The sequence below is a fragment of the Cervus elaphus genome, chromosome 19 (assembly GCF_910594005.1).
Source record: "Cervus elaphus chromosome 19, mCerEla1.1, whole genome shotgun sequence".
NCBI lineage: Eukaryota > Metazoa > Chordata > Mammalia > Artiodactyla > Cervidae > Cervus > Cervus elaphus.
This window is the reverse complement of record NC_057833.1, coordinates 91,110,668-91,129,350: the sequence shown is the minus strand read 5'-3', so window position 1 is coordinate 91,129,350 and position 18,683 is coordinate 91,110,668. Positions and strand designations below refer to the sequence as shown.

The 18,683-nt window shown below is 36.8% G+C and overlaps 1 protein-coding gene across 7 annotated transcripts in view; it reads right to left on the bottom strand.

The window, feature by feature from the left end:
• Positions 1-17,191: 17,191 nt before the first annotated feature.
• Positions 17,192-18,683, bottom strand: part of TRPC1 (transient receptor potential cation channel subfamily C member 1) — a 59,070-nt gene continuing 57,578 nt past the window's right edge. For all 7 annotated transcript variants that reach the window (XM_043875485.1, XM_043875486.1, XM_043875487.1 and 4 more), the window contains one exon: positions 17,192-18,143. In XM_043875485.1, the coding sequence (XP_043731420.1) occupies positions 17,916-18,143 (228 nt within the window). In that variant the 3' untranslated portion in view covers positions 17,192-17,915. The remainder of the gene's footprint in view (positions 18,144-18,683) is intronic.

Below are 18,683 nucleotides of genomic sequence, written 5' to 3'. Positions count from 1 at the left end.
ATTCTTCCTACTATTTCTCCATCTGTTTATGTCATCTTTAATTTCTTTCATTAGTGTCTTATAATTTTATGTATACAGTTCTTTTGTCTCTTTAGGTAAGTTTATTCCTAGATATTTAATTATTTTTGTTGCAATGGTGAATGGGATTGATTACTTAATTTCTCTTTCTGAATTTTCATTGTTTCATATAGAAATGCAAGTGATTTCTGTGTATTGATTTTGTATCCTAAAACTTTGCTAAATTCACTGCTTAACTCTAGTAATTTTCTGATAGTATCTTTAGGGTTTTCTAAGTACAGTATCATGTCATCTGCAAACAGTGAGAGCTTTACTTCTTCTTTTTCTGATCTGGATTCCTTTCTTTCTTTTTCTTCACTGATTGCTGTAGCTAGGACTTCCAGAAATATGTTGAATAATAGTGGTGAAAGTGGACACCTTTGTCTTGTTCCTCATCTTAGGGGGAATGCTTTTAGTTTTTCACCATTGAGAATAATGTTTGCTATATGCTTATCATATATGGCCTTTACTATGTTGAGGTAGGTACATCTATGCTCATTTTTTGAAGAGTTTAATCATAAATGGTGCTGAATTTTGTCAAAGGCTTTTTCTGCATCTATAGAGATTATATTATTTTTATCTTTCAATTTGTTAATATGGTGTATCACATTGATTGATTTGCATATATTGAAGAATCCTTGCATTCCTGGAATAAACCCAACTTGATCATGGTGTATGAGGTTTTTGATATGTTGCTGAATTCTGTTTGCTGAAATTTTGTTGAGGATTTTTACATCTATATTCATCAGTGATATTGGCCTGTAGTTTTCTTTTTTTGTGCTGTCTTTGTCTGGTTTTGGTATGAGGGTAATGGTGGCCTCATAGAATGAGTTGGGAAGTGTCCCTTCCCCTGCAATTTTTTGAAAGAGTTTTAGAAGGATAGGCATTAGCTCTTCTCTAAATATTTGATAGAATTCTCCTGTGAAGCCATCTGATCCTGTGCTTTTGATTTTGGGGAGATTTTTTTTATCACAGCTTCAATGTCAGTGCTTGTAATTGGACTGTTCATAATTCCTATTTCTTCCTGGTTCAGTCTTGGAAGATTGAACTTTTCTAAGAATCTGTCCATTTCTTCCAGGTTATCCATTTTATTGCCATAGAGTTGTTCATAATAGGTTCATAATCCTTTGTATTTCTGCATTGTCTGTTGTAACCTCTCCTTTTTCATTTCTAATTTTGTTGATTTGATTCGTCTCTCTTTTTTTCTTGATGAGTCTGGCTAAAGGTTTGTCAATTTTGTTTATTTTCTCAAAGAACCAGCTTTTAGTTTTATTAATCTTCAGTATTGTTTCTTTCATTTCTTTCTGCTCAGATCTTTATGATTTCTTTCCTTCTACTAATTTTGGGGTTTTGTTCTTCTTTTTCCAGTTGTTTTGGCTATAAAGTTAGGTTGTCTATTCAATGTTTTCCTTGTTTCTTTTGGTAGGATTGTATTGCTATAAACTTCCTTCTTATAACGGCAGCTTTTGCTGCAGCCCATAGGTTTTGAATTATCATGTTTTCTTTGTCATTTGTTTCTAGAAACTTTTTGATTTCCCTTTTGATTTCTTGAGTAACCTGTTGGTTATTTAGAAATGTGTTGTTTAATCTCCATGTGTTTGTGTTTCTTACAGTTTTCTTCTTGTAATTGATATCTAGTCTCATAGTGTTGTGGTCAGAGAAGATGCTTGATATGATTTCAATTTTCTTAAATTTACTGAGGTTTGATTTGTGACCCAAGATGTGGTCTATCCATCTATCCAAGATGTGCACTTGAGAAGATGTTTTCTGCATTTGGATGGAATGTCCTGAAGATATCAATGGGAACCATCTCATCTAATGTACCATTTAAGACTTGTGTTTCCTTATTAATTTTCTGTTTTGATGATGTGTCCATTGATATGGGTGGGGTGTTAAAGTCTCCTACTATTATTGTGTTACTGTCAATTTCTCCTGTTATGTCTGTTGGTGTTTGTCTTATGTATTGATGTGCTCCTATGTTGGATGCATAGATATTTACAATTGTTATGTCTTCCTCTTATATTGATCCCTTGATCATTATGTAGTGTCCTTCCTTATCTTTTGTAATCTTTAAGATCTATTTGTCTGATATCAGGATTGCTACTCCAGCTTTATTTTGCTTCCCATTTGCATGGAATACATTTTTCCATCCTCTCACTTTCAGTCTACATGTGTCTTTAGGTCTGAAGTGGATTTCTTGTAAACAGCATATATATGGGTCTTGTTTTTTGTATCCATTCAGCCAGTGTGTGTTTTTTGGTTAGAACATTTAATCCATTCACATTTAAAGTACTTGTTGATATATATGTTCCTATTGCCATTTTCTTAATTGTTTAGGGTTGATTTTGTAGTTCTTTTTCCTTCTCTTGTATTTCTTGGCTATATAAGTCCCTTTAACATTTGTTGTAAAGCTGGTTTGGTGCTACTGAATTCTCCTAACTTTTGCTTGTCTAAAAAGCTTTTTATTTCTCCATCAATTTGAGTGAGATTCTTGCCGGGTACAGTAATCTTGGTTGTAGATTTTTCCCTTTCAGTACTTTAAGTATATCCTGCCATTCCCTCTGGCCTGCAGAGTTTCTGCTGAAAGATCAGCTGTTAAGCATATGGGGTTTCCCTTGTATATTACTTGTTGCTTTTCCCTTGCTGCTTTTAATATTCTTTCTTTGTGTTTAGTCTTTGTTAGTTTGATTAGTATGTGTTTTGGCATGTTTCTCCTTGGGTTTATCCTGTATGGGACTCTCTGTGCCTCTCGGACTTGATTGACTGTTCCCTTTTCCATGTTGGGGAAATTTTCAACTGTAATCTCTTTCAAAAATTCTCTCATACCTTTTCTTTTTCTCTTCTTCTTCTGCGACCCTCTCGGGTGGTGGCCGAGAGGACCTACCCCACATCCAAGGAGAGGCGGCCGCATGGGCGCAGGAGGGCCGAGAGGAGCTACTCCACGTTCAAGGTCAGGAGGGGCGGCCGTGAAGAGATACCCCACGTCCAAGGTAATGGACCACAGTCTTGTCTAACTTAATGAAACTAAGCCATGCCCTGTGGGGCCACCCAAGACGGTCGGGTCATGGTGGAGAGGTCTGACAGAATGTGGCCCACTGGAGAAGGGAATGGCAAACCACTTCAGTGTTCTTGCCTTGAGAACCCCATGAACAGTATGAAAAGGCAAAATGATAGGATACTGAAAGAGGAACTCCCCAGGTCAGTAGGTCCCAATATGCTACTGGAGATCAGCAGAGAAATAATTCCAGAAAGAATGAAGGGATGGAGCCAAAGCAAAAATACCCAGTTGTGGATGTGACTGGTGATAGAAGCAAGGTCCAGTGCTGTAAAGAGCAATATTGCATAGGAACCTGGAATGCTAGGTCCATGAATCAAGGCAAATTGGAAGTGGTCAAATAGGAGATGGCAAGAGTGAACGTAGGCATTCTAGGAATCAGCAAACTAAAATGGACTGGAATGGGTGAATTTAACTCAGATGACCATTATATCTACTACTGTGGGCAGGAATCCCTTAGAAGAAATGGAGTAGCCCTCATAGTCAACAAAAAGGTCCAAAGTGCAGTACTTGGATGCAGTCTCAAAAATGACAGAATGATCTCTGTTCGTTTCCAAGGCAAACCATTTGATATCACAGTAATCCAAGCCTGTGCCCGAACCAGTAACGCTGAAGAAGCTGAAGTTGAACGGTTCTATCAAGACCTACAAGACCTTTGAGAACTAACACCCGAAAAAGACGTCCTTTTCATTATAGGGGACTGGAATGCAAAAGTAGGACGTCAAGAAACACCTGGAGTAACAGGCAAATTTGGCCTTGGAGTACAGAATGAAGCAGGGCAAAGGTTAATAGAGTTTGGCCAAGAGAACACACTGGTCATAGCAAACACCCTCTTCCAACAACACAAGAGAAGACTCTACACTTGGACATCACCAGCTGGTCGACACCGAAATCAGATTGATTATATTATTTGCAGCCAAAGATGGAGAAGCTCTATACAGTCAGCAAAAACAAGACCTGGAGCTGACTGTGGTTCAGATCATGAACTCCTTATTGCCAAATTCATACTTAAATTGAAGAAACTAGGGAGAATCACTAGACCATTCAGGTATGACCTAAATCAAATCCGTTATGACTACACAGTGGAAGTGAGAATTAGATTTAAGGGACTAGATCTGATAGACAGAGTGCCCGATGAACTATGGGCAGAGGTTCGTGACATTGTACAAGAGACAGGGATCAAGACCATCCCCATGGAAAAGAAATGCAAAAAGGCAAAATGGTTGTCTGAGGAGGCCTTACATATAGCTGTGAAAAGAAGAGATGTGAAAAGCAAAGGAGAAAAGGAAAGATATTGATATTCCTAGTTGAATGCAGAGTTCCAAAGAATAGCAAGTAAAGATAAGAAAGCCTTCCTCAGTGATCAATGCAAAGAAATAGAGGTAAATAACAGAATGGGAAAGACTAGAGATCTCTTCAAGAAAATTAGAGATACCAAGGGAACATTTCATGCAAAGATGGGCTCGATAAAGGACAGAAATGGTATGGACCTAACAGAAGCAGAAGATATTAAGAAGAGGTGGCAAGAATACACAGAAGAACTGTACAAAAAAGATCTTCACGACCCAGATAATCATGATGGTGTGATCACTCACACTCAGCTAGAGCCAGACATCCTGGAATGTGAAGTCAGGTGGGCCTTAGAAAGCATCACTATGAACAAAGCTAGTGCGGGTGATGGAATTCCAGTTGAGCTATTCCAAATCCTGAAAGATGATGCTGTCAAAGTGCTGCACTCAATATGCCAGCAAATTTGGAAAACTCAGCAGTGGCCACAGGACTGGAAAAGCTCAGTTTTCATTCCAATCCCAAAGAAAGGCAGTCCCAAAGAATGCTCAAACTCCTGCACAATTGCACTCATCTCACACGCTAGTAAAGTAATGCTCAAAATTCTCCAAGCCAGGCTTCAGCAACACGTGAACCGTGTACTTCCAGATATTCAAGCTGGTTTTAGAAAAGGCAGAGGAACCAGGGATCAAATTGCCAACATCTGCTGGATCATTGAAAAAGCAAGAGAGTTCCAGAAAAACTAAGCCTTTGACTGTGTGGATCACAATAAACTGTGGAAAATTCTGAAAGAGATGGGAATACCAGACCACCTGACCTGCCTCTTGAGAAACCTGTATGCAGGTCAGGAAGCAACAGTTAAAACTGGACATGGAACAACAGACTGGTTCCAAACAGGAAAAGGAGTATGTCAAGGCTGTATATTGTCACCGTGCTTGTTTAACTTATATGCAGAGTACATCATGAGATACGCTGGGCTGGAAGAAGCACAAGCTGGAATCAAGATTGCCGGGAAAAATATCAATAACTTCAGATATGCAGATGACACCACCCTTATGGCCGAAAGTGACTAGGAACTAAAAAGCCTCTTGATGAAAGTGAAAGAGGAGAGTGAAAAAGTTGGCTTAAAGCTCAACATCCAGAAAACTAAGATCATGGCATCTGGTCCCATCACCTCATGGGAAATAGATGGGGAAACAGTGGAAGCAGTGTCAGACTTTTTGGGGGGGCTCCAAAATCACTGCAGACAGTGATTGCAGCCATGATATTAAAAGACGCTTACTCCTTGGAAGGAAAGTTATGACCAACCTAGATAGCATATTCAAAAGCAGAGTCACTGCTGTCAGAGTCCTTTCCCTCGCTGGGAGTCACAGCCCACCTCACCTCCCTAGGAGGCCCTCCAACACTGTGCTGATCTCTAGACCTGCTGTGGGGACAGCTCAGATTCTAATCTGGTCCTACTCCTGTGTGTTCTTGCCTCCAATGTCCACAGCTATCAGAACTAATGCATTTTCTTTTGTGGGAGCTCTCAGTGTCCTTTGATGTATTCCATAGACACAGAGTCTGCCTAGTTGATCGTGTGGATTTAATCTGCAGCTTGTACAGCTGGTGGGAAGGTTTTGGGTCTTCTCCTTTAGCCGCACTGCCCCTTGGCTTCAACAGTGGTTTTATTTCCACCTCTGCATGTGGGTCGTCCACTGGGGTTAGCTCCTGAGACTGCCCTGGAGGGCTTGGGTTTGCCCCTGTGAGGGCCAGGTGAGGAGGTGGTGCAGCTGCTTGGGTCGCAGGGCTTCTGGCAGCACCAGGTACTCAGGGGAGTTGGCGGCTATGGCAGCAGGTAATATATGCTCTAGAAAGGTATGACCACAAGTATTGCCCAATACACTCCAGTATTCTTGCCTGGAGAACCACCCTCCCTGACAGAGAAGCCTTGAAGGCCACAGTCTACAGGGTCACAGAGTTGGAGACTACCGAAGCAACCCTGCATGCATAGACACAAGACTTTTTTGCCTGTGGCAGCTCTGCCCCAGTGAGAGTTGAGCATGAAGGTAGCGCAGCTGCTTGGCTTGTGGGGACCCTGGCGGTGCCAAGTGTGCAGGGACACGGATTGCCTCCTCCACAGGAGTCATGGCCCTATCAGAGTCTTTCTGAGCCTCTTTCTGGTGATCAGAACCCCTCTTTGGCCAGCCTTTCTCTGTAGCTTTGCCTGTTCAGGCACTCAGAGGGCTCCCTTGCCTGGGGTCCTTCTCTGTTGTCGGGTGCAAACGGCACATAGAGGGGCCCCTCTGGCTGGAGTCCTGTTCTGTAGATCACATGTCAGGCACTTAAAGGGGCACCCTGGGTGGGGCCCTACCCTGTAGATTGGTGTATCAGTCACTTAGAGAAGCACCCTGGGTGGGGTCCTACTCTGTAGTTCAGTGTGTCGGGCGTTTGATGGGCCAGCCTCTCTATTGTTCAGCTACTGATGCTGGCGTGTGGGGAGAGAGAGATTATGGTGATGGCGGCCCCCCCGCCCCCCATGCCTGACTCAGCAGTATCGCCTTGCTTCCATGGCTGCCTGGCTTTCCTCCACAGGCATTTCCCACCACAGTCTCCTCCCTCACATCCCCTCAATCTGCCTCTCCCAGTCAACAGCGGCCCTCACCCTGGGGTTGCTGCACAATCCCTAAACTCCAGCTCCCAGCTGCTCTGCCTTGCAGGTCCCAACCAACGCCATGACAGTTCTGAGGCCAACCTTAAAAAAGGCCCAAAGTGGAAAGTGGCCCAATTTCTAGAACTCTCCACCTCTTCCACAAAAGAGTTGAGATAATCCTCCCACTCATTAGCCTATGAAATTATGCAGCCCACTTAAAAAAACAACAAAAAAAAAAAATAGAAATAAGGTGAATAGTAACATTGTTCTTTCTGGTTCAAAAACCATGCCTTAATTTCTTGTTTATTACATCATTTATTCTAACTGAACTTCGGCTTCCTTAGTTACAGATTGAAGGAGTTAGATCAGATGACTTCTGGGGTCCCATATTACTTTCTTCTTTAGGAATCATTTCCTTTAAAAGTTTTGTTTATTTTTAAATAATAGACCCAGAGGAATCAGGTGGAGAGGGAGGTGGGAGGGGGGATCGGGATGGGGAATAAGTGTAAATCTATGGCTGATTCATATCAATGTATGACAAAACCCACTGAAATGTTGTGAAGTAATTAGCCTCCAACTAATAAAAAAATTAAAAAAAAAAAATAGTTGATAAAGTTTTGTTTTTGTTTTTGGTATTTGTACTTGGGGAATTAAATACATGTAACTAACAAATGGGTGAGCATACTAAACCATCACAAAACAAATTTCGAAATGATAAACCAGACTCTGTGATGTGTTTCAGAGCGTCTTGCTGGCCTAACTTTCATCCTTTGAATTCAATTACTATAATAAAAACATAAGAATCTGCAGAGTTCCCAAATCTTAAATGTTGTCATAAACTTAGTGGGAAGTTTACCTTCTTTTCTTCCTTTCCTATAGGAAAGTGCAGCCAGGCTGCACTTAAACTTTCTGGACTATCAAGTGAAAGAAACTAAAGACAAAAATCTTCTTTAAAGAAAAGTCCTATAATATAACAGCTGCTAATCAGGAGGCTCTAGTGTGAGCTAGTATTAACCAAAAAGTTCTTTTGCTTATATTCACAGATGTATTTATATACATGAAAACAAATCTGCAAAAATAGTAAGTTCATGTGGAAAACATTTAAAAAAACAAGTCTTGGTTTAAGTGTCCTAAGGCTTTTCTATTGAGAAAGAGAAGGATAAACATATTGATTAATTTGATAACACGTATTTACATTAAAATATCTAGGGTAACGATAAAAGAGCATTTTTTGAAAAATTTAAAATAGAGAAGAAAAAGGTAAGAAATCAAAGAAAGCGAAATAAAGGAAAAGAGAACAACATATGATGGCAAAAATGCAAATGTATCAATAATTTCAATTTATATAACTAGACTAAAAAATTAAAAGCCAAGATTATCAGACTGGATTGGGAAAAAACCCCAACTATATGCTATTTGAAAGAGACATCTAAAACAGAAGGACACAGAAAAGTTGAAAAGAAAAGGATATAAAAACATAAATATACCAGGCAAAGGTTAACCAAAACAAAATTGACATGGCTTTAGTCATACGAGGAAATAAACATACTTTAAGGCATTTCTCAATATAAAGACAGTTACAAGGATATACAACAACTCTAAAAATTGTATGCAGCTAATAACATCTTTCAAAATACATAACTAAATCTGGCATAGTATAAATGGAAATTGACAAGTTCACCATCATAGTGAGAGATTTTAACATACTTCTCTCAGAAACTGGCAGATTTAAAGGGGGGGAAAGATATGAATCACACAGTTAACGAATTTATCTGATGGACATAGAACAGAACCAAAATTCACTTTTAATCTCAGTATGGAACAACTTCAAAACTTGACCACTTACTACACCATGGAACAAATTCCATCAAATTTCAAAGAACTAGTATCACACAGACATCCTTCCTCAGCAACAATGAATAATTAGAAGTTAATAACACAAAGTACACAATAGTTTTTTAAAATATGGGGGGAAAAAAAACCCTGATGTTGGAAATTGAGAAATGTACTTTTAAATAATTCATGATCAAAAGAAAACTGTAATGAAAAATAGAAAATATTAAAAACTGAACAATAATAGAAACACTGAATTTTAAAATGTGTGAAATGCAATTTATAACCTTATGTTTACACTCTAAAGAAAAAGCTTAAAAATATTTTATGAATGATAAGAATTAGAAAGTTAGTAAAATAATAACAGAATACACTTTTAAAAAGGAGGAAATAAACCTAAAAGCAGAAATTGAATAAAATAGAATCATAAATAAAATTAACGAAGAATTAGTTCTCTTAAAATGACTAATGCAATTGATAAAACTGACAAGATTAAGCAAGAAGAGAAGTTTTTAAAAATTGATAAGAAGACAATTTAGGCGTGAAAGAGACCTTACAACAGATGTTACAGACTCATAAAAGGCAGTAAGAAACCACTTACGCCAGTATGGACTACTTATATCAATAGATTTGAGAACTTAGATGAAGTGGAAAAATTCCTGGCGGGGGGAGAGGACTTATCACTCGGACTCAAATAGAATACCCAAATAGTCTTAGAGAAATTAAATTAGAGAAATTCAATCCTAATTTAGAAACTGTCTTTAAAGAAAACCTGAAGCCCAGACATTTTACTTAGAAGGTCTACAAAACATCTGAGGGGCAAGTACTGCCAATCTAATATATACTATTCTAGACTATAAGTAGAGCAGTAACACTCAGTAATTTTTTATGAGATTAATGCAATTTCAACATCAAAGCTTTCACAGACAATAGGATCAGGAAAATCACTAGTCTGATTTTATATATGAATCTAAGTGCAAAAACCTTAAAATAAAATATTATCCAAAAAAATTCTGGAAGAAAATAGGTCATGATAAGTTGGGTTTATCCCAGAAATGTTTTGATTGATTTAACATCAGAAAAATCAATGATCAGAACTTCCCTGGAGGCCCAGTGGCTAAAACCCCATGCTCCCATTGGAGGAGGGCCCAGATTCAATCCCTGGTCAGGGAACTAGAACCCACATGCTGCAAGGAAGACCTGGGGTAGTCAAATAAATAAATCTTTAGAAAAGAATGGATCAGGCAATAAATGTTTCTGAAACATGGAGCAATAAATGTTATTTTAAAAAAAGAAAAGAAAGTCAGTGATCATATTTCACTGCATTAATAGATCTTTAATACCCAACTAGGGAGTCTGAGGGACAACTATTCAGGTTCAGCAATACCACAAGCCTCCACTGGTACCAAATCCTCAGAAAGATTTAGCTCAGGAACCAAAGCTTAATGAGACACTGTTAGACTTTCTTCTATGGGAGTCTTTGCAGCCATCCGGCAGCAGTTCACATCAGTTATCCATGAGCTGTTTGTTCTCTCTGCCTCCTTAAATGATGCCTTAGATGCGAGGAGACGAGATTCATGCCGGATGGATGCTAACACGCCGTTGAAGGTCCTATCTCCACAGAAGCCAGTATTTCTTGGAACAACTCCATAGGCCAAGCTCCTAGACGCCTCATAGATGGCACACCTGGTTACAAGAGTTACACACTCAGGAAAGCCCAAAGCTCTGGCTCCCGCTCAGGTATTATAGTTCATTTATATTGGATTGGATTCCTCTCAATCCAATGCAATTTACCGATCAGGAAGCAACACAGTTGACACACTGTACTATCAGATTACTAGGTAAACCAAGCTAGAGCTAAGCAAAGATCATCTCTTAATGGGGAAAGGTCCTGTTAAGCCCTATTCACAATAGATTAAAGTGGGAAGAAGCACTTGATATAATTCAACATTGACTCATGACAAAAGTAAATTCTGAGCAAACTATAAACAGAAGGGAATTTCCTTAAGCTGAGAAGAACACCTGCAGCGAATCTTATATTTATAGGTGAAATATTGAAAATATTTCCTGTAAGAGCAGTGATAAAGCAAGAATGCTTGAAATCACCATTTCTATGAAAAATTGTACTGAAGAGTCTGGTCAGTGTAGTAAGGCAAGAAAAAGAAATGATATTGGAAAGGAAGAAACAAGACTATTATAATGCAAAGATGATATGATTATCCAAATAGAAAACCTGAAGCAATGATTAAAATTGTTTCACAAGTTTGTCCCTGGCCCTAACCCAAAACAAACTATAAATATTTTATCTTTTATAATTAAGCACCTCGAATCAAGCACCTGAGGGATATTATTCACACACTAACAGTCTTTTTTTAATGCAGAACCTGTGGTGGTGTACATAGATGTGGAGAATTAGGGATTCAGATGAAGAAGCTCTGGGACATTCATGGAAGTTTTTCTGAGGGATTTTAAAGTTATTTAAAAGTCTGACTTTGTTTTTGCAGTTTGCTTCTTCCTCTTAAAAACAATGTCAACAATTAGGTTTTTTATAAAAAGGCTAAAATTTAAATGGTATAGAAGATTTTATTTGCAAAGCAGAAACACAGATGTAGTGAACAAACGTATGGACACCACGGAGGGAAAATGGAGGCAGAATGAATCAAGAAATTGGGATTGACATATATACACTATTGATACTGTGTATAAAATAGACAACTGATGTGAATCTACTGTATAGCACAGGGGACTCTACGCAGTGCTCTGTGGTGCCCTAAATGGGAAGGGTATTTTAAAAAAGGGACTGTGTTTATATGTATAGCTGATTCACTTTGCTGTCCAGTAGAAACACAACATTTTAAAGCAGCTACACTCCAATAAAAATTAAACAAAAGAAAAAAATTAAAAGGCTAAAATTTAATTAGATGTAAATTTGAAACTGTAGTTTTTGCTTAAAGGATGTCCCTGTGGCATTCTAATACCAAGATTAGGTTAAATTTAAACAGTGAGTTTTAAAGTATAGAAATGGTAATATATTGAGAAAAATTACAAGCTTAGTGTATGACTTTATACAGCTGATAAATTTATCTCATGAGCAAGAAATTGATATTAATAATAACATAATACAATGAAGAGCCTCCTGGATGAGAAGGAGAAAGACTTGGATTCTTCTTCACATTGTAGCATTGGAGAACCTTAGCTTCCTCATCTCTGAAATGACAAAGTTTAATTGGATTCTTTCTGAGATCCTGTACAGGTCCAAATCCTTGAATAACCAAATTGATCAGGATATAAAGTGGCACAGAAATAAAACTAATCACTTTCTCCCTTCTAAACACATGGTCCCTCCACGGCCTGGCTTGTTTATTTTCTAAAATTGACTTGTGCTTTTTCATTTATACTTACTACCACACTGTTCATCCTTTCCCTCTTCTTCTTGCTCATCTTCCTCTCTGCTTTTGACCTTGGTCATAAACTTAAGTCTTTCACAAACTAGTCATTTAGAGAAGTAGGGACTGGACATCTTAAGTTCTAGTCTCTGACCAAGATGAAACTGCAGTGAGAAGTTCATTCCAAAAAAAAAAAAGGCAAAGTTTGGGGATGTATCTTTCCCAACACAAAGAAATTGAGTTCAAGATCTCAAGTCAGTCATTATACAACCTGGACAAATAACTTAAAATGTCAGTTTTCTATGAATTAAGACGTTTGAAGTAGATGATCTAAGTTATCATCCAATCCAATTTGATGGAATTGGACAGCTAGAGCCTGCAATTCTTAGAAGCCTGTCTAAATGACTGGATATCAATCATTTCCAAGATATTTACACAAATAGGTAATGGGTACATTTCATTCAATGAATTTTAACATCGGCAGCAACTGAGAAGATGGAGACAAAGAGAACTGCCCCCTCTTATGCTTAGCTTAGTTTTATACCTTTAAAAAGAAAAAACCTTCTGCTTTAAAATAATCTGTATAGTAAATATGGTGATTGCTTGCTATTTCCACTGAAATATAAAATGGGGGAAATGAGTTTTAAAATGTGGAGCTGAATTATCTCCCAGAATTAATTTAATTTCTGAATGAGTTAATGAGGTGGCTAGTACACTTTCTGTCTCAAAACACTTTTCAAATTGCACCGGATAGTTTTATCTCCCAATAAGAATAATTTTGTCTATAACTGAAAGGAATGATCAAATAGTCTTTCTAATGGAGAGAGACAGAGAGAAATGTCTGGATTGCTGGTAGCAGGATGAAGAAACCTGTCATTATCTGGCTGAAAAAGTTCTCTTTTGAAACATACATTTACCTTCTACCCAAATATGCTGCTTTGCTTCTTGCACTATTGTTATTTAATTTACATCAGAAATCATGCTTCTTAAAGATGACTTTAAAAAATAAGCATGCAGCTAATATAAAAATTTTCCTACTCTTCGGTTGCATGTCTGAATATGTATTTCAAACTGAAGGCAGGATGAGCAGGAAAAAAAAAAGTGTGAAATGATCAAATGAAGAACACTGTCATTGGCACTTCCTCAGTATATCTTCAAGAAACACAACATATTTATCAAGAGAGCAGCCAGAAAGCTAATGAATTTACTTACAAATGAGAAATTCAGAGCAACATGGGTAAACATATGGCTGATTCATGTTGATGTTTGGTAGAAACCAACATAATACTATAAAGCAATTATCCTTCAATTAAAAATTTAAAAAAAATTCAGAGGAGCCATTACCCCAGGTACTATTAATATTTTCTTAGTGTAATTTTGAATAACTTCACTCCCCAGAGCCTATAACCTCAGCCTATTTGTTATTTTATAACTGTAGTTTCTGAAGAAAACAAAATTTTCAATAACAATGCAATTCCAATTAAAATCATCACAAGCTTTTTTGGCAGAAATTGATGGGTAGATTTCAAAATTTATATGAAATAGCAAAAAATCTAGAATTACTAACATAAATTTCAAAAAATACAAAATTCTTCACCTTGGCATTTACCACTGTACTTTACCTGTGTTGGGTTAGTGATGGGTTACCCATTTTGAATATTCAAGCAGTTTTCAGAACTTCCCTGTTAGTCCGGGGGAGGACCGTGCCTTCACTGCAAGGGGCGCAGGTTCAATTCCTGGTAGGGAAACTATTAAGATCCCCTGTGCCAAGTGGTGAGGCCAAAAAAATTCCATTGTTTCCTTCTGGAGTGGTAATAAGTCACAAAATTCTACTGTTTCTTTGGGGGCGCTGCACCACACAGCATGGAACCGGAGCGCCACGTGGTGGACGTGCAGAGTCTTAACCAATGGACTGCCAGCAAGTCCCTCCACTATTATTTTCTTGGTTCTTTATTTTGGTATGTTGTAATATTATGTATTTTTGTCAGGTTTACTAAAGCATAATTCCTGCTTTGAAAATGCATAGTTTATTAGAGACAGCTAGTGTCTTTTTAAAATTATTTTTTATTTCTAATTTCATAATCCAGAACTAAATTTTTCACAGAAGCTGAAGTGTTGAGCCACGCAAAAGTAGCTGGGTGTCAGTCTCCCTGTCCTAATTAAAATACAATGCAGTATCGCTTATTTCATTCAGTAGCATTTTTTCTAAAACATTAACAATCAGATTTGCTTACCAGATCTTTGAAGTAGGAGATATGTTTGCCTAAAGATAGATGCCCTTTTCAATCATCCCAGACATTCAGTGGCATTAATAAGTCTTAAAGTAGTTATATCCTCTTCTCGTGTTGGATAAAATATGTGAAGTTTTTCTTGCTATTTCAATAATGGATGGTACTGCTAATTCCCAACATTTCTTACATTATTTTATATATCGTACAGTTTTCATTGATTATATGGATATGTTTGTTCATCTAATAAATCAGTGAACTGTTAAAAAAAAAATAAAATGTGTAGTTTAATGAGTTTTGCAATCAGTCTTCTCCTCCCACCAGATCCTGGTAACTCATGATATAGTTTTGTCTTTTCTAAGATGTCGTACTCATGGAACCTCAGCCTATAGCCTTTTGTGACAAGCTTCTTCACTTGCCATAGTACTTCTAAGATTCATCTGTGTTACTGCATATATCAGCACTTTGTTCCTGTGTCAACCTGGGCAGGCTGAATTATGTTTCCCAGAATTCTCTCCACTGTATGCTAAGAAGGAGGTTGGGCCCCAAGACACACTCCAGTGTGAAATCTGAAGGGCAGAAGTGGAGCAGCAGGCATTTGGGATTTTTTTTCCAGGCCCTTTCATAGTTGACACATGTTGAAACTTATCTCCTGGATCAACTGGTGAGGCGCAGCAGCCAGGACTATTAACTGTTCCACTTTTCTTTGGATTGTCCTTCAGTTTCTCTCATTCCTGGGCCAAGGGTGTTCAGCAACGTGCCAAGAGGTAACTTCTCCCACAGGACACCCACATCACCAAGGCTGGAGACAGTGACAAGTAACAGGTCTCAGTCCATCCTCATGGGTTCTAGCTTGTCTGTGGTTCTTCCACTTTGACATCTGTCTTCCTCTCCCAACAGCCTACCCGATGAACTTCAAGCTCCAGAATTAGATACAAAAAACAGTGCTGGAGACTACTTATCCAATCCAGTAATTGTGTAATGTCAAATCCCTATAGATAAATCACTTACACATACAGGTGTGCCTGCAAATATCTTGGTACTTCTGCTTCTCTGACTGAACTCTGGCTCATACAATGCCTTTTTATTGCTGAGAAGATATCCATTGTGTGGATGTATGATTTACTTATCCATTAACCAGTTTAAGGGCATTTGGTTGTTTTCAATTTGGGATCTTGGATAAAGTTGCCATAAATACTCATATACAGGGTGTTTGTGTAGACATATCATTTCAAAATATCGTATTTACAAATATAAGAAGAAATAGCTACAAGAGTTAAATGTGACTGCCACCACAGGGCGGAAGGGATATATAAGGGTCTGATGTTACACTTTGAATTTTAGAACTTTGTTGCCATAATTAATAAAAAAAAAATCAGGGAACTGTGCACTTTAAAAGAGTGAATTTTATGATATGTGAATTATATCTCAAAGTATGCAATAATACAATGAACAGACTCTGCCAATTTATAATCTAGTGTCAAGTTTTATTTACCTTTTTTCTCACAATATGCTGTCATTCAAAATATACCTCATAAGTAACTCATGCATACAGTAGGCACTCTATAAATATTTTGATTTAATAATTAGATATTTTTTAGAATGACTAAAAACCCTGATGTAAAATCCCAATTGGGAAGTGCATAATCCCATCATAGACAAAATATATAACTTTACAATAAACATTTTTATAAGAATTTGCCCCAAAGAGGGAACACTTACAATTTAGAAATTAAAAAATAAAAAGTAAAAAGCAAGATGAAACACAATACTATTTCAACAATGATCCCTGGATTGGTGGTGCTTACAGACCAAGGGCTACCTGCACCCTGTGGCCTTAAGACCATCAGACATTCAGTTAAGAAGATAATTGTGTACATAATAACCTCTTAACTGGAAATGCTGCAAGAATATGTAAGCAGTACCCTATGAAAAATGTTATCTATATCCCTTATAAGAACACAGAAAAAGATTTAAATATATATTTTATTCTCCTATTTAAAAAGTCAATGCTTTTTATTCTAAGCATCAAGAATGAGCAACAAATAAGCATGAAGTCACTTTTATACAAGCTATGCTAAATCCTGTGGAATTCTTTGGGAGACAAGATCAAGAACCTTAGCTCAAAAATATGATAAATCCTTACATTAAAAGGTCTTTCAATGTTTACAAAAACAAAACAGGCTGTGACCAAACATGCTAAAGAATTATCTTTTAAGTCCTTATTTTGGGTTAGCTTTATAACTAGGAACATTCACTCCAACTTGAAAAAAAATTACATCACTACCATGATAATAAAAAAAATAAAAGCCAATAAATACCTAATTTTACAGAAACAGTTGTGCAAACTTATAAACATAATACTCCATAGCTTTAAAATGAAAGTCTACTAACTATATTTTTCAAAAGCTACATAATTCTGTAAAAATTTAAATATGTGGACTAACCCTATCAATAAATGAAAAAATATATATAAAATACTATTAAGTGAAAAAAGAAAAATTAAAGATATAAAGTGATTACAACCAAGGCGAGGGTGGGATGTTTCGAGAGAACAGCATGTATATTATCTATAGTGAAACAGATCACCAGCCCAGGTGGGATGCATGAGACAAGTGCTCGGGCCTGGTGCACTGGGAAGACCCAGAGGAATCGGGTGGAGAGGGAGGTGGGAGGGGGGATCGGGATGGGGAATACATGTAACTCCATGGCCGATTCATGTCAATGTATGACAAAACCCACTGCAATGTTGTGAAGTAATTAGCCTCCAACTAATAAAAATAAATGGAAAAAAAAATAATAAAGTGATTACAACCATGTAAAAGTAAATATATTACAATGACAAACACTGAAGTGAATTTAATGTATAGACACATAAATAGATTCAAATATTCATTAGGGCTTTATCTTTTCTGCTTAAGATTATAACAAAAGAACAAAACAGACTACTGTTTTAAGCAAACCTATATTCTGAAACAATAAATACTGAACTATATGTAAACTCCTAAAACAAAGATTTTTAAAACATGACTTCTGTATCTCAAGTGTGTCATATGAAAGATCAGCCCACCTTTGTTGATCTTCATTTTTACAAAACCTTCTGGCAATAGTTAAGACAGTTCTAACTGCCCTTCTTAAGCAGAAAGAAAAAAAATTAAGCACTATTTAAACAAGAAAACTAAACAGCATGCTAATAAAATCTATCTACTCAATCTGTTTTACTCCTGCAAAAAGCCACTGACAGAGGGTTTTAAAAAAACTAATCCTATATACACACTTTACATAACATATATTTATGCTATAAATATTTCAAAGAATGGCTTTTACATAATTCTTTATTTCAATATATATCTTATTAATTTAATTGTAAGTTATGCAAATGCAGTCTTTTAGATTTATAATATTGAAAATTATTCTCTACACAATTTAAAAAATGGCTAATTTCTTGGATAAAACATAGCATATTTAGAAGTCCGAAAGCCAAGTAAATCCCTTATTTCATTTCGGAATTTTGACAGATCTTGGCGCAGTTCATTTAGATTTTCCACAGTTGCCTGATCTGTACTTTGCATCTTTTGTCTCATGGAAGTCAAGTAACGATGCACTAGACAGCACATCACTTTTTGGTAGTTTTCATCTCTCTTTTGTTTCAAATTTCTCCATTCCTTCAAAACAAAATAATATGATACTAATAATGTACATAAAAAATGTTTAAAAGAGGTGAATTTTTTTAAAAAGTTTACAGATACAAATACATATTTGTAATGCTTTATTAGATGATATTTTTGCCACTTGATGTTACAAAATAATATTCAACGTGTTTCAAATAAATATGCCCTGCATATTTGTTTTACTCACTTACCCGTATGCTTATCTTAGTTTAAAATCCTTAGTTTATGGTAGGGATTAGAAAATTTATGACCCACAGGTCAAATATGGCCCACTTCTTATTTCTGACAGCCTATGAGCTAAGAGTGGCTCTTATGGATGAACATGTATAACTAACCTGATGATGGGGAATACTAACTTTGAACCCTGATTAAAAATGGGTTATTCCAAAATAGAATTCCATTCTTTTCATTAATGGACCTATATTATATACAAATAAGTATTACTCAATTATTGTTATATTTTTAATTTCATCAATAAAAATTTTGTGGAAATTTGATTTCTCTCTTGTTATATTACTACCCACATAAAATCTG